This window comes from Ciconia boyciana, chromosome 19 (genome assembly GCF_034638445.1).
Source record: "Ciconia boyciana chromosome 19, ASM3463844v1, whole genome shotgun sequence".
Taxonomy (NCBI): domain Eukaryota; kingdom Metazoa; phylum Chordata; class Aves; order Ciconiiformes; family Ciconiidae; genus Ciconia; species Ciconia boyciana.
Window position 1 is genome coordinate 2,084,100 of NC_132952.1, and position 16,625 is coordinate 2,100,724.

Consider the following 16,625-nt stretch of genomic DNA (forward strand, 5'->3'; position numbering starts at 1 on the left):
GAAAGTGTTACTGTGTGTAGGAACTTATACACTGTTACAGGGTTCCTTTTAAGACTGATACTTGACCCTGAACAAAACAAGATTATCTAGAGGACAAAGCTTTAGGACAAAAAGACACTATTGCCTTTAGCCAACTTGGCAGGAAAAGAGAGCAAAATAAATTCTTGAAGCACCACAGGCAGAATGGTGATATCTTATTACCTGTCAGCTGAGCCTTTGATAAGCCTACGACAGGTCTCCATTTGTACATCCAGGCCCCTTTTCATACTACACATTTCCATATATTCATGAAGGTGGCGATTCATGTCACTCTTGGCCGTGGCCAATTCCAGCTGTAAGAAAGAAGAGAAAATAATCAGCCTAAGGTGAGTTGCTAGCAGCTTCTCCCAGCTTCACTCGATTTTACATACTGGTGGGGATGCTAAAGCTGCCCAGAGCCAATGCAAAACACCCGCACAGTATATGCTTAACCTCGGTGTTGCATACTGCCAATGTATTCATCAGCTTATGAAGTGTATTTTAATCAGAGCTCAACACTGTTTTTAAACAGCCCTCAAGTTTTTTTGCTGCTGCTTGGCATCTTGTTTGTCAACATGCAGTAATTAATGAAAGCATATTCTAGGCAGGGCAACGACTTTGAGAAGCTACAGCTGTTGTGTCTGGCAACCTCTGAGGCCACATCTTGTAAAGCATTTCCCAGTGTGACAGTGGATATGCAAGACAAATAGGGGAAGAAGAAGAATAATGCATTTTTATTCTCTTTGTTCTGAAGGTTCTCTCTCCACCAGCTACAGATTTATGCTTACTCGATAACAGGGCTGTATAGGGAATGGTATTTAGAAAAAAATCACAAGGGTATGTCAGAGGAAAATGCCTTTGCATTCTTAGATATATAGACATTCCACCTTTCCTCTGTGGGTATACCAGACCAGAACACTGTGTGTGTTTTCGTCCATTAGAAACAATTCATATTGTCATGACCAACTTCCTTACCTCTATCTGCCCTATTGTTTCTTGGTATTCCTTGTCCCTCGTTTTAAAGAAAGACTCTGTTTCGTGGATCAAGTTTCCCAGGTTTTCTTCCTGCAGGGGAAAGGAGAACACAAAGAATTAGCAAGAAACTAACAAGGAATTCAGTAACAGACTGAAGATTTTCTTGTTTAACCTCACTCAGAAATGCAGGTTGTTATGCTCTTCCATGCAAAGATTTTTTTTTTTAATACATTTTTACACAGGCAAGGAACAGTCTGCTGCTTAACACTGACATACCAGGAAACATATTTTTGTACCATGACAATGGCTTTGTACACACAAAGATAAAGTCTCTGATCAAGGACGCTACAGACCAAGGCTCCAGCAATTAAACACAGATACCTGATGCATGCCCAAGAACCAAACCCATGGATTTTCCTGAACCTTTCAGAGTCTGATCGCACTTAGATAGATTGTAACTGCTCTCCAGCCATGAAACAATTTTTTTGTGCACTGTCCACACCACTACTTACAGCTTTGCAGCGGAATTCTCATTTTCCAATTACATATTATTACTCTCAAGTCCTTTCGGTCTCCATTACCTCACAGGTAGGCTCTGCACACATTGTTTCCTACTGAAATTCTTCACTTAACTGCTAGACAAAGCAAGCTCACTCCAGCACGCTACCGCTGAAAATATCACCCGTAGGAACACATGCCGTCCCAAAGGAAACGTCCTGCCAGACAACAGCTCCCGTATCATCACTGCTTTGGATTGACAGTACAGTCTGGGCTACAAAGCATACAGCACTATTTCATGCTGTCACAAAGAGACTAAAACAATGTCATTGTTCTCTCTTTCATGTTATTACCTACCTCCCTTTTCCAGAAAAACATTTATCATCAATTTAATGCAACTGCACCGATGAGCATTCATTACGCTTCCATCCTTTGGCCACAGCTGTGGCAGCTTTATCGGGATCATACCCAGTATCAACGTCAGGCTAACCAGCCTATGGTTACGAGAATCATTCCACTTATCCTTTTATATGCAGAAGCGCTTTAAGGAGGAAGGTCATAAAAGAAGAAGGTGGCTAGGGCACTGCATAAGAACTTGAAAGGAATAAAGCCAGTGGAAGGAAGATTCAGGCATGCAAAGCACTATGTTAAAGACCAGGCACAGACAGAGCAGTCTTCATTCTGAATCGCCATCTACAAGACAAATCTAGCCTTTCCTTGTATAATTTTCATTTAGAAGGATTTAAGCTTCTTAAAACCTTTAGAGTTTTCGCACGGAAGGTCTGAGTTTGGCAATATTCCTCTGATAGCTGCGCTTATATACATGCACACATGGGTATATGCAAATAAATCTGTCACTAATTCCAGCACATGGCTACACATTATCACTCTGCCACTCTCCCTGCTCAAAAGACGACACGTAGCTAAGTACACCACTTTCTGCAGTCCTAGCACTTCTGAGTAATCTCCGCAATTTCAGAGTATGCCAGATGATACACAAATGGGAAGATGTAAATGAACACACCCCTGGCAGTCAACACAAGACAATATTCAGGAGAATGCTGCCTCAGCATCTTTACACTACAGCGGTGGTAGAAGAAGGCAGGATTATTTCTTACCTACCGCTGTCGTGCTACTCAGTAATGAAATAATAGTGTCACATTTAAGACTACCCGCACAAAGCCAGACCTTGCCATTTCAATCTCTCTTTAGGCCTGTTTGAAAAGGCTCAGGAATCACTGAGTGAGGCAGCATGCAGCCATTAGCTCACTTTGTGTGGGATCTTAAGGATTAAAAGCAAGCTGTTTATTATCCACCATCACCAGCAGATTCCTACTGACTGGGAAGATGGAAGCACAAGATTCACGGGTTCAGAAGATCCCTGGGGCCTTACACAGTCCCACAATCACAGCTTCTTTGTTTGTGATGGGCTGGATGGACTTTAACATCTTCCACGGACCATATCAAGTTTATTTTTCTCCCCACTAGAACAACTGTGCAATATCATCCCCCACATTATGCTGTAGTATTTTGACATTTAAACTGTGAACGATAATCTACAGAGAAAGTGAGATGCTGTGTGGAAGATAGAGGGCTTTAGACAAACAACTGCTTAGGATGACAGATTGTATGATGCTCTTATAACAGCTAGATGCACTGGATCTTTTGACACTCGCTTGATACTTTTAAATACTCAGTTTGAAGGAGCAGAAGAAATGAAGTTTGGCAAATAAACTGATTGCACAGACTGAAAAGCAACCACAGAGAGAAAGCACTAAGAGGATTTTAAAATCAAAGCAAGTTTGCGTGGCAAACTAGATCACCAGTCAAATATCCGAAGGCTCAAATGGCTAAAAGAGCAGCTGAGAGATACAGTTTCTGCAGAGAATGGTTTGAGAAAATAATAAAATAAACTCACCTCTCCTTGGAGGTCAATTGAAGGATTGCAGTTTGTGAAGTCTTCCCAAAGAAGCAACGTTTCCTCGTTCTCCTCCCACGTTAAACTATCGCAGTCATCATCAAAATCAAATGTCTCACGACTGTTAAGATAACAGAAAAAGCATTAGTGGAAACTACATCAGCTCCACTCCCTCAGTTCTTCAATTAATCTTCTAGAAAAAAGGGGCTATGAGAATTGAATGAAGGAGGCAATGCACCAGCTGAAAATCCTCACAGTTTTTACTAACAGGCTTTACCACTGGCCAAGCCCCTGGCTCCTGGGCTCTCTGCCACCCCAAAGCAGAATAAAAGATCCTCGTTAGCATTCCTGGTTCAAGTACACAGTCCTAGCTCTGTCCTCCAGATGGTGCTGCACATTAGTTTCCCCTCTTTGTGAAACCACAAAAATGTTTTAAGCTATTCTTTTTATACATGGGAAAATAAGGCCAAACACAGTTTGAGGAATTTTACAAGAAACAGCCACTAGAAGACTCCCTGCTGATTTTCATGTTGAAGTTCAGCCAACATTTTCCCTGCAGCACTTAAAAACATTATTTTCAAAAGCAACAACTATGAAAAAAACTGAACCCCAAAATGATGTGCAGGTGAGCATAAGTACTTGTTGTTGACTTGAACAACAAATACCACTACAGCCACTTCAGCCTGAGAACAAACAGTGGCAAGAGTGGCCTTTAACACTGTTATTTGGTCAAGCCCCTTTAGTACAGTCAGTTGTGCAATAAAGGAAAGTTTCCGAAGGCACTTCAGTCCCTTTTGGTTTGAACAGGAGCAGAGCGAAACACTAGTAGCTGCTTCTTGTCCTTGTTAAGGAGGCCTGACAAAAATCTGAAATTGCTCCCAGCAGCAGTCTGCTAATTTCAGACGGATGCATTTTTGTTACTTTAGCTCACTTCCTTTTAAGCAGATAACATCTCAGTCCGGAAGCCGAGTCCAATACTGTCTTTAGGAGGCTGAAGAGCTTGGCAGAAGAGACAGGCTATTTGTCTGTACTCAGCATGACTTTAAAAAATAATAAAAAAAAACCCAATAAACTTGTACATACATGATTGTGCCTTTTGCAATTCAACTTCTTCAAATCAGTTTCTTTTTGCAAGAGCTATCCTTGCCAGAGAGCACAAAGGCTCCCAGTCCTGACTGCTGCTTACTTCAGACGTACACACTGTTCAAAGCCAACTGCATTTTGACATTTCACAACTAGACACTTCAGGATTAAGTTCATTAGAGATAAAATGCAAGTTGCTTTGTTTCTGTTAATGAGGCCAGCTATTCAGCTATTTGTAAGCTATTATCTTCTACTTCACAAAGCCCCCAAACTCAGACATTCTTAGAAGTGTACCGTCTCCAATAAGCCATGAACGCTGTTCTAGATCAACCCAATTTGAATCTACCAACAAGATTCCTACAGCACTTTGTGCCATATACAACAGGACCAGGAGATAAGAATTTCATTAGCAGCACCAATAAAAACCGGGTATCACAGGACAGGTTTAAGAAAAAAACCTAAAAACTAAACGCATTACCAACCTAGTAGCTAAATTTTAGCGTCTTGTTTTTCTAAAAAATCCACATGCTATCTGCTGTCACACTGAATTCTAGCAGTGGAGAAGTCAAAAATCTGTATTTATTACACTGAATATTAATAAGGGCCTCAAGACATCTAACACAAGAGTCCTAAACAAGAGGAGTTACCTACAACTTTTGCAAAAAACATGCCCTCCTATACGTGAAATTCAGGCGGAAAGACAGACACACACACCCTGAAAACAGAACTTCTGGCAACAGCCGACAACAGAAGAGGAGCTAGTGCTTCTTAGACAATTTATTGTGTACTCCTACATATTACATACTGTCCTACATTGTGTGGGAAAGCACTGGGAATTCTTCCCTCTGCAATCACTGCAGAAGTTGGCAGAAGACACCCATATTCAAACGCTAGGGAAGTCAGGCCTACAGTGCATGCTGGGGCTTCTCTCTGCCGAAAGAAAACAGCAGGGACTCTCAAAAGCCTCACCAGGCTGTGGCCATCTCCACTATTTCTAGAACAGGAGAAGAGAACAGCAGGGCACATCAGCAACCAGCGTCCTGAGCTGCTTTATGTAGCACCAAGGTGCAGAGAGTCTCTTCTTGGCTGCTACAAGCTTCCTAACACTCCAACTTGGGGTAAAGCTTTAGGCAAAATAAATTGCCTAATTCTTCCAGTTTGGGAGACCAGACCTTGCAGCGAGTCTTACAACACCGACATTCTTGGAATCTGTAAGCTGTTGTCCACTGCTAGAGCTGATCTTCTGGACAGATCCACCGCTACCATTTGCCTATAGCTCAACTGAAAAATCATGCAAAATACTAGAGAAGCTTGTATCCATTTTGAACTGAGCTTTCAGTGACGTTGCCAAATTCCATCCAGCCCAAGCAGCAGCAAGGTTCTTTCCAAAACTCTAGAAATCTAATATTCAGCCAAACATACAGAACAGACTCAAGTTTTGTACTTTTTTTGTTGTTGTTGCACATTTCTTCTTTTGCTACTGTTATAACAGCATATAGTAGTAAAACTAGATGTTTGTATTTTTTATATTCTCTATAGTTCCCCCTCGTAAGGGAGGAACAAAGATTTTATTTTATTAATTTCATTTGAACTTCCAGAAAACCTTCACGTATGTACCATGCTGGCAGCTCAGGTGTTCCAGGACTAAGTCTGCATTTCAGAGTAAGTTTTCCCCACATCGTCCACAATACTCACAGCTGATTAAACATACGCTTCATTTCATCCGTGATGTTCAAAGAACAGCTGACCTCATCGTCAGAGAACCTGCCATTGTCTCCATCCTGTTCAGAGAGGTCATCATCGGATGGGAGCTTGCGTTCTTTCTTCTTGGAAGCCACCTTAATTGGAGAGAAGAGCAGTAACTAGAAGGTTCAACTGAGGTGCTGCGCCATGAGGGGCGGAAATAAAGAGAGGAGAGGCATTAGGTTTGAGCGAATATAACTGTTCATCAGTTCCCAGGCAATTCAGGGATTGCTCGTATTCAAGATGGGAATTGCATCTGTTAATGAGTGGTGAACACAGAGCACAAGGAAGCAGTTCAGAAAGGCGAAGAGCAAAGCAAGCTGCAGGCTGCCAGCGCTCTACAGATGTTCATCTGTTCACTGACACCAGTCTATGATCTACCAGAGAACATGCAGAGGTTAGAATGATACAGGGCAAAAGCATAAGCTGGCAGGAGTGCCCAGGCAGCAGGCTTGAGAGCAATGACAGAACTCTCCCTCTCCTGCCACCACCACAGGCTGTTGCTCCCAGCATTGAACCACCACGAAAGAGTAGACGGGAAGCCTTTCTAGATAGCCTTTATTTCAGGGTCATTCCCACCCCATCAGCAGAGGCAGACTGCTAGTCTTCAGGTTGACAGAAGAAGGGTTAACCGAACCATGAAAATGCCTGGACAGCCTCAAAGAAATGAAGTTCATAGACGTGCAGAGAACTCAAGGGATACCCCTGCAAAGGGCGCAGAGGATCACTTCTTCATCTGAGGACTGTGAACATAAACGATATTCACAGATGGTGCCACAGAGTCACAAACACACAGTCCACTCCCAACCTACTGTAGTTTTTCCTCTACTTGGCATGTAAGCCGTCCCTTATTGGTATTGTTTTCCATGATGATCATTTTAACCACTGCATGCTTGACCAAAAGTGCACTTTGCAGTTACCTTTGAGCAGAAAGACATAGCAATTCTACTCAAAGACAAGAAGGAGCCACTAGCACAATGCAATGGCTCAACGTGCTAGAAAAATAATTGTCTCCAATAAGGAGATTTGAATCTTTCAGGATACATAAGAAAAAAAACAAACAACAACAACCATCAAACATTTAGGCAACTTCACTATAGCCAGAAAGCACAACCAGAGACCACAAGGATCTTTTACAGTGTTTTTGTACAGCATTTAGCACACTATATGGCATCGCTATACAGAGAAAAGCTTCAGACTTGTTGAAAGACTGAACAAGACATATTTTGATCAAAGTAGAAGGAAGCTGGGTTAATCACAATTGAAATTGCACTTATGACAGAAGACCAACTGCATTGGGAGTTACAGGTTTGCTCCATGCAGAGCTGAAACTGCTTGCTTTTGGAGCAAATTAAGTGACTTTCCTACTAGCACCAAGGAGCCACAATAGCTCAAGGAAAGCAACTGGAGTTTCTAGTCTCACAAAGCAGTCACAGCTCACCACCACAGAAGCGTTATTTCTGGCCACGGAGCTTGAGCCAGAAATAAGAACATTCAGATGACAGTTCTACAAGCTTAAAACCCCTCACTTGCGAAGGGAACAAATGTGAGGAAGCCACTTATACAAACCTAGACCCTGCAATGCTTTTCTTCCCCGCATTCATCGTAGACTAGCATCAGACTAACAGGATGTCTTAAAGGTCATCCTGAGACTTCTTTTTTTAAACTCTAAATTTTGTGCTCTTAGCACTACAGCAGCTTCTGCAGAAGATAGCCACACTTCAAGACTGAGAAAGAAGAAAATACGTCTACACAGAGAAATTTCAAGAAAAGGCAAATGACCTGGACCACGCTCCTCAACACTGCTCCCTCTTGTCCCCTCACTTCTTGTCCTACCCTATGGAAAATTCATGGCCTAATCACCTGGAATATCTTGGAAACGTCTTCAGAGTTGCGCTGCTGCGCTACATCACACAGCTTGGCTGTGATATCGATTCGCCGACAGATGTCCATGTCCACCTTCATGGCCTTTTCTTGAATCTTTGTGTCCAGGTCTGTCATGGGCTGCAGGAAGGACAGTAGTGATTATCTTCTATTATTATACAGTTCAGGAAAGAAGAGATACCCCACAGTATCTCTCTAACCCCAGGGCATACCATTCTTAAACAATATTACATCTTGTTCTCCGGGACAGGCAGTACACGCACAATCTAAATAGACTAGACAGCTAACAATTAACATTCATATCTGATTCTAATAAAATTTCAACTCAGAGTGATTTGCCACCAAAAAACCTACACCCACCCCAAAACAACCTCTAGATGTGGCAACAGTAAATTTTTATTGGGTCAATAAAGCTTTAAAAATGGAGGAGAAAAACCCTGCTGAGCCTGTGCAGAATAGAATGAAATCTAAAACCAGTGCGTATGCAACACTCCCCCCATTTCAGACAGAAAAACTGTGCCTGCAAGGAGAAGTTGCTTTTAAAACAGAATCCAGGCTACGCAGCAACTTCATACATACAATGCAAACATAAAATCAAGACTGGATCTAAAGAGATCCATGAAAGCTTGTGACACAGAAAATACTCCTCATTGGCATTAACCTGGCTTCCAGCTTAGCAAACATTCTAGGTGAAAAATATTTTGTCTTGCTTCACTCTGAGCAGTAGTTATAAACATAATTTCTAAGAGATACTCCAACTCATACAGGACAGCTGGCTCCTTATGAAGAAACTTTGTTCCACAAAAAGCATATTTTCCAGCCTAGATGAGCCTTACTCTGTTGGAAAGTACCACTTCAATGGCTAGGCAATGCTTCCACTTTGACCAGAAAAGCAGAAAAACCCTTTGCAGAGCTTTCTTAAATACCAAATCCCCTTTCCAAGAAGAAAGCTTTAGGGTTTTTTTTCCTTTTTTTTTTTTTAAATTATTAGACAGAGTTCTTCTCCAGCCCCTGTCAACCACCTTTGGACAAGTTAGAGTTCTTTGGTTTCCAAACACACAGAGAAAAAGAAATCTCTAAACACTGACACACTCTAAACACAACCTTATTAACTGAATAGGTACCAGCAATTCTTAGACAGGAAAGCAAGTCACATGCCAACATTTTGCATTTCTCTGCTCTAAATATTTACACAGTGGGATTCAGAACAAGCACTCTCACTGCTTTCCTTAGGCTCTCTCCTACCTTACAGAGTTTGCAAAGCCCAAAGCACGCTTTCTCTCAAGTTGAGGAGGATGTTTGCATTCACCACCACTCTTCTTACACACACTGAGCAACATTTCCTCCTCAGTGAAAAAGTCATCACGGTGATGGAGCCCTAACAAGTTTCTCCCTTTCACACTGCCTCTAATCGAGAATAGGCATGCTTGGTTAAACACCAAAAGAAGAGACAGCTAACTGCTGAATTTCACATGAACAGATCTAGCGGCCCTGAGAGAATGTATTTGACACCAGGGAGCAGGTTCTGCAAGCTTATATAAAGACAGAAGGAAGAAGCTCTACACAAAATTACAGAATAAATAAGCATAATAGGACAGATTCATTAGACAACTGGCATCAGCACTATTTCAGTCTTATAAAGAAAGGCACCTTACTTAATGTTTACCTGGCTTATCTTTCTAGATATCTGTACGAGTACATGCTCTCAGTATGTCTAAATGCAAGAAAATTATCCAGTCATACTCTAAAAGATCCCCCAGCTTCGAAGGAAAGTCAGTATCTAATGAGACATGAGGAAATTCCTGAGAAAACAAGTATTTTTTTTTTTTAAATTAGGTCAAAGCAGCACTGGAAACAAAGCCAGATACCTGAACCAGCGATACTGGGTTAATCTCTTCAGAGTTTTCATAAAGGGAGTTGGGAAACATACAGTGTGTTCCTTTTCGAACATGACTGTGTGATTCAGAGCAAACCCCCTTGTTGGCAGCACATGGTGCTGCACGGTGATGAAGCCTTTACCCTAACCTGTGAGTCCTCCAAGACTTTTTTCCCATGGCTGCAGATCTGAATGCCGGCACTGCCAGCTGTGGAGAACGGGGAAGGGAGGGAAGAGTCCGGGTTATGGGCTAAGCAGCAAGTTAATGCATCTCTACACAGACCAGACAGGAAGCAGGGGGAAGGGTGATCTGTCTGATGCATTAGATCGTAAAGGCAGCCATAATGCTAACTACAAAGCAGCACTCACTAAGACCATAACCTTTTTATGAATGAAGCCATTTGCATGACACACACATTTCACAAAGGCAGTGGGAGCTGGCCACTCTGCTCTCCAGTGTACTTACATCACTCATCAGACCCTTAAAGACCACAAGTTCTGCTTTCAGTCTCTCAATCTTTTCATTTAACTCCTCCTGGAGAGCTTCCGCTTCCTGCGCCTCCTGCAAGAGAAAGCATGCAAAGAACTAAGAGGTAATAGGCCAACATATGCTTCCTCCCTTAACCTGAGCAGGGCTGATAAGGCATGTCACCACTCCCACGTTTCACTCTGTCAGAAACTTCAGCACCTTCCTGCTTCAGCTTCCAAACATTAACACTATTCTCTCGCACACAGCAATGCAGTCAGCTGCTCTAGCTAGAAGAGAGTTTTTTAATTAAACAAGTTCAAATAATTACTAGCATAATAAAAGGTGCAGAGAAAAACCTCTACTTTTCAATACATACTATTCAAAACTTACCTCTCGCAAGGTTTCTACCATAGATTCCAGGCTCATTCTTCTCGTCAGTTCCTCTTCCCATCTGAAAGACAAGATTTGCAGGCAAAGTGTTAACTGTGGAGAAAAGTAATTTTCCCCCCTCAAAATCACAAGTCTTCTGATAACTATCATCATCCTACAGCTATTTGAAATGTAAAGCAGATGGCCCCCCTCACTCATACACCCTCAAACCACTAACATTAAGTCTGTAAGAGAATAAAAGCTAAATCCACTTCCACTGGGATCAGTACTCTTCCTGCTCTCCTATGCAATATTTGGTTGCAAATAAGGTGGGAAATATTCAGTGCAAAAAAAAAAAATCAGTTGAAGGTAAGTTATCTGAATCAGCAGTCTTACTATTTATCTGTTCAGTCCAATCGATTCATACATTTATGTGCCTTCTACATCAAAATCCTCAATAATCTACATGCCTCAATCATTTCCCAGCACTACAATTGCAAGCAGAGTACTCAGACAAGCATCTCTGAATGCAGGGTATATCCACTCACTGCTGCCGCAGTACTGAAAGGGTAGAAGAAAAGGAATTACAGTTACAAACTCTATAATTAAACCTCATACTACAAGCATCATTATGTTTGAGTTCATTATTGGATTAAGTGTAAAAATATCCGGCAGTTCATCTTTTTAAGCACCGAAACCCTTGAAAGAGCAAAACCCAGTATTTGACAATAGTAACTCAAAAGCTAAGATTCTTGCAAACGTGACGATACACATTCACACGCATGGATATGGTTTGAGTTTGAGGGGGAGGGAGAAAATAAAGCTTGTGCCACTTTTTTAATGGGCAGCAGCGCCACACGAAACTTGCTCAGTCTATTGTAACAGGAATTACACCCCGGAAAAGAAACTTTGGATACCACATGATTAAAAACAATCCTGTGAATGTGATCTCTGAGTACCATCATGATAATTTCTATGGCCACTTCAGCACTTTTTATAGTTTAACTGAAAATGGCAAACCATGGGCCCAGAAATCTATTAAATCAAAAGCATTCTTGAAAATGCACGGTTAAATCTGCCAAAACGCGTCGTTTCATCCTACTTTCAAACCCACAAAGAAATCTGGTGATAGCTAGATTGTGGGATATTCCCATCGAGGCAGCTGATTCGATGCATACATAATCACTATGCTACTCCATACGTCTCTGCATTCAAAGTGCAAATTTAATCCCATCTGAAACGGGAACCGGGGGGACCATTTCAGCAGGAAAGGACGCAGGCAGGCACAGCGGTATTGCAGTTTGCTGTCTTCAGGCGCGATCAGAGGCACCTGAACAGGTTACATCTTAATGCAGTAGCAGCAGCTCTGCCGAGCGCAGCGCCAAGATGACACACTGGCTACATCCGCTCTTTCCTGCTATTGTGGTGCAGGAATAGCCAACATAACAGCGTGTCAATTCTCCATTGTAGAGCTGAAGTTTGATTTATGCAGGAAGACTTGTTGTGCATCTTTTTACCAGCAACGATTTACTGCCAAGCAGAGTAAAATATTTAGGCTGAAATTTGCATTTGTCATCAAATGTTTTACCTCATATTTCCATATCCCATTTGTTTTTTGACTACTAATTACATGTACATTTCTATAAAAATAGTAACTTCATTTTTCAGACTTTAATATTAAGGTCGAGAAGGTGACATGAATTAAAGCAGTCAATTATATTCGCAATCTGTAAGATGGTCTCCTTCTGTTACAGAAGGAGTGTTGCATGGCTTTAATCATTCCTCCCAGTCTTTCTGCCAGCAGGCTGTCACTTATGGATGGAAGTCAAGCAGACATTGCAAAAATTGATACGCTGCTTCTCAAGGTTTTAACTGTTGAAACGAGGAATACTGGCTGCATTCAGGTTATCCTGCTGTATTATTTGCATCCCCACGGTGCACTGTGCATTCTGCAAAAAAAGGGACATATTTTTGGAAAACGTATCTGCATATTTTTACCGACTATGCCAAAAGCTAGCAAAAAGGATTAGCATTCCTCCCCAGCAGTTTAGCCATTCTGGGCAGCTGCCAAAATTACACATCTCAGTCTGCTCAGGCTAACCTTCCTCATCCTGCAGAAATTCCAGTAGTTCCATTTCTTTGCTTTGTGCCAGTTAAAATGCATTTTGCAGAACAGTGATTTCACAGCCCTAATTCCCTTCCATCAAACTCAAGACTGTGTCTTTAAAAGAAGAGGAAAAGGATGCCTCCTTTTACACACATACCCCCCCCATTTCTGTGTTTCTCAATTATATGAACAATAAAACAATCAGGTAATTTTTAACCAAAAAGTTCATGCCTAACAGAAGGAAATTTACACTGGACTGATAACAAGGGTCCTGCTAACCATTAATATCACATTCTTAACCTCAGAGCACATTTCTCCCACCCACTACCAAGCTGATTAACCTCATTTAACAGCTAAAAATGCCAATCTTACTTTCTCCTCACACTTAAACCTTAAACTATTTGTAGCAAAGAGAGGAGGGAGACGGATGGGAAGGTAGAGAATGACAATGGGGCAGAGGATTACTTCTCCCTTTAAACTTCCAATGCAGTGAGACAATAGAAAGATTGCTCATTCATATGATCATCCTGTATTTGCTGTAACACACAAGGCTTTAAAAGGGACCGTGGCAGCTGTGCTACTACACACTCCAACAAATGCAGTGGTACGGAGTCAGCATGCCACTGAAAAGACACTAACTATGGCTCTGAGGTCTTTAATATTCAACATACTCTAAATTATTCTCCCAGTAATCAATATCTTTCTCTTCAGTTACCGTCTAAAAGCAGAAGACTTAGTCTTCCAGAATCTTAATCCCAGCAGGCTGTGGATGCCCTCTGCTTCTCAGCAAACAGAACCAGTGATGCCACTTGCGCGCGCAGCCTAAAATGTCGATGGAAGGGACCAAAGCCTGGTGCTCCCTTCATCTCAAGGAAGGGGGAAACACCACTTGATTAATCACCTCTGCGGCTAAGTGGAGCAGACAAGTAAATCCTTCGCTGGATAACCACGGGAGAAGCAGCGCAGGAATGACGAGGACAACAATAACCAAAAGGGAAATGGCTGTACACACTATAAGCTAAAAAAACCAGCAGTCTTCACATATTTGCTGCAGGATATTAACTAGCCAGCTGCTCCTGCTGCTCTTAAATACACTTATTTCTTGGCTCAGATGCATCAATTGCTATGATTTCCAGCTGTATCCAAAAATCTTTTTTCTGACCCAAAAAGGCAAACGGTGCCATCTACATCCACCACACTTCAGGGCTTCTTACTATATTTTCAGTTATTTCTTTAAAAAAAAAAAAAATCAGCAATATGAATTTCAAATCTAACCAAGCTTTTTTCCTTCTTTCTCACCTTCCAAGGATGTTTTAGTTCCAACCCCCACCTACCCACCCCCTAAATAAAGGGCTAGTCTGAATTTTGGAAGCTATGGATCTACTCCCCTTTTACCAGATGTGACGCATTACATTCCAGCAGCATTCAGTCATTGCAGCTTCAGGCCCGAAACGACTTCTGCAGTCGTGTCTTACATAGCTTAGAGGAGAACAAAGGATGCTGGCTTTCTTTAACGGGAACAGCTACGTTACAAGGATATTAGACAAACAAAACACATGAATAGTCAGCTAGGATTAACATTGCTTAAAGCGGTGTTCTCGTAAAGCTGAGTCACACCACAAACTTGTGTGTTTCCTTTGAAATTGGAAGAGTAGCTACCAGTTCACCAACACTAACATCATCTTCTACACCGAAGAAAGCCGATGGAGACATCTCAAGAACTGGATAACGTCCCCTAAAAGCTTCTCGAAGTTTCCAAGCCTTAATGTTCATGAAATTAAACTGAGCAGTCTATGTTGACACAATAAGCTTCAAATCCCTTTCCCAGTCCCTGTATACCTGCATCAATGAACACAAGCATCTTCCTTTCTTCTCTCCCAGTATCATCAAGTCAAGTTTAGGAGTACAGACCAGTGAAGAGAATTGCCCACTGAAGCAGATTCACAAAACCTCTTTAGAACAGAAAGTTAGTTTTAGACAAGTTTGCCTTTCCAAAAATGGTTCAGTAATTTTCTTTTTAAAACCCAGGATTTTTAGATGTGAGTATGGTATTAGTTAGACAACAGACAACGTGCTTACAAAATAGGCCAGATATAAACCTACTGTTTTAAATATGTTTTTGCTCAAGGCAGAATGGCACAAGTAGACCAGTTGATAGTTAATGACGCCTGATGGTATCAACCGACTATTTCTTTCATTAAAAATATCCCTCCTTCAAGGAAGCAAATATTCCTCAAATAACATTTAATGACAACATATTTTTTTCATAAGAAAAACACTTTAGAAAGACAAGACTCTTCTTCTTGGTAGTTGTATACCGAGTTGTGCAGAGAAGAAAACCAAAGAGAAACAGAACAACAGAAAACATTTACAGTGGTCTAAGTTTTTCCCCTGCCATTCTCTCAGGTACTGACTCTAAAGCTTTTCACTCTGTTTCATTATGGTTGGAGCGTCTTCCCATCAGTTTGTGGGGAGAAAAGCAGTAACGGAAAGGAAAACCTAATAGCTTTTGAGTGCTTAAGTCCACAACAGGAAACCAAAGTGTTAGTCTGAACAATGACTATAAAATGCTCACGAAAATATTAACAGCTAACAATTTCTAAAAACATAAACACACTGAACAGATGATGTCAGTGCTACTTCAGGGAACAGCATAGCTGTTTTTTCTTGCACGCTAAGACACCACTATTCCATTTTTGGCACGAGATGCACCCAGCCTTGCTCATCTGTTGGATACAAAGCATCTAAGATGCATTCCCTGATGTACCACACCTGCACGAAGATGGAAGAACACACCCATGCTATGGCAGGACCAAGTCATTACACCTCCGGCGCTGCCTGGGAGGCTTCGTGCTCTGCCGTCACAGGTTAGAGACACATCTTTGTGCTCCCGTTCCTCTGCGGCAGCACTGCTTGTTCTTTTGCGTGTTGGGATCTTTTTGACGCCCATACGTTGTTTACAGGAACTCCAAATGGCAAGGCGTACTGCACTGCTCACCAGCGCTGGCATGAGATTTAACACTTAACATGCACAAGCCTAACCGATTTAATCATTTCGCATTACTCACGGCTGTTACATGCTGCCTCTCACTGTGGGTCTGCAGTAACATGCCCACTAATCCCCTCTCCAACACCTAGATAATAACGATCAACATTACAGTTTATAACTCTGGTTATTATACACTGATTTCATTTGAATTGACTTAACGGCCCATCAGATGTACAAACTTATCTTCCCACACAAAAGGATCCACAGCCTAATCCTGTAATTGGCCAAGACAGAAATTTGGGCAGGGCACGCTGTTTGAGAGAAACATACGGTGGTCGTTTGGGATGAGAAAGCATCATGTTCAAGTCTTTCCAGACAGATGTAGAGAAACATTCATGATACTAAAACTCTGCTGCTGCATCAGTCTCTATTTAACCATTTGCAATGGTGTTTCTTAATTGAGAGAAGAACCTACAGCTGCAATCTCACTAAGCCATTCCCGATACAAGAAGGCAGTTCGGAATTGTAAATACAAATAGCCATCTGCATCTTTTCATTAAGCTCAGAAGAACTGGGCCATGCAAGATGGATTTCATTTTTAAAAAACCTCTAGGAAGCCTTCTTTATTCTGTTAAGGAAAAAAAAAAAGAAACCATGCACCATTCTCTCTGCTTTTAGAATCCTTGCTTAAGAGAT

The 16,625-nt window shown here is 41.6% G+C and overlaps 1 protein-coding gene across 3 annotated transcripts in view; it reads right to left on the reverse strand.

The window, feature by feature from the left end:
- The window catches only part of IFFO2 (intermediate filament family orphan 2), a 43,381-nt gene that overhangs the window by 6,837 nt on the left and 19,919 nt on the right, over positions 1 to 16,625 (reverse strand). For 2 of the 3 annotated variants that reach the window (XR_012045776.1, XM_072883610.1), the window contains exons 2-8: positions 10,855 to 10,915; positions 10,462 to 10,557; positions 8,099 to 8,239; positions 6,188 to 6,330; positions 3,410 to 3,530; positions 994 to 1,083; positions 202 to 332 (exon numbers count right to left, since the gene is read on the reverse strand). Coding sequence is in view for 2 of the 3 variants with exons in the window: in XM_072883610.1 (XP_072739711.1) it covers positions 202 to 332; positions 994 to 1,083; positions 3,410 to 3,530; positions 6,188 to 6,330; positions 8,099 to 8,239; positions 10,462 to 10,557; positions 10,855 to 10,915 (783 nt within the window). In the remaining variant the exon portion in view is untranslated. The remainder of the gene's footprint in view (positions 1 to 201; positions 333 to 993; positions 1,084 to 3,409; positions 3,531 to 6,187; positions 6,331 to 8,098; positions 8,240 to 10,461; positions 10,558 to 10,854; positions 10,916 to 16,625) is intronic. The other variant, XM_072883611.1, reaches the window with a different exon arrangement.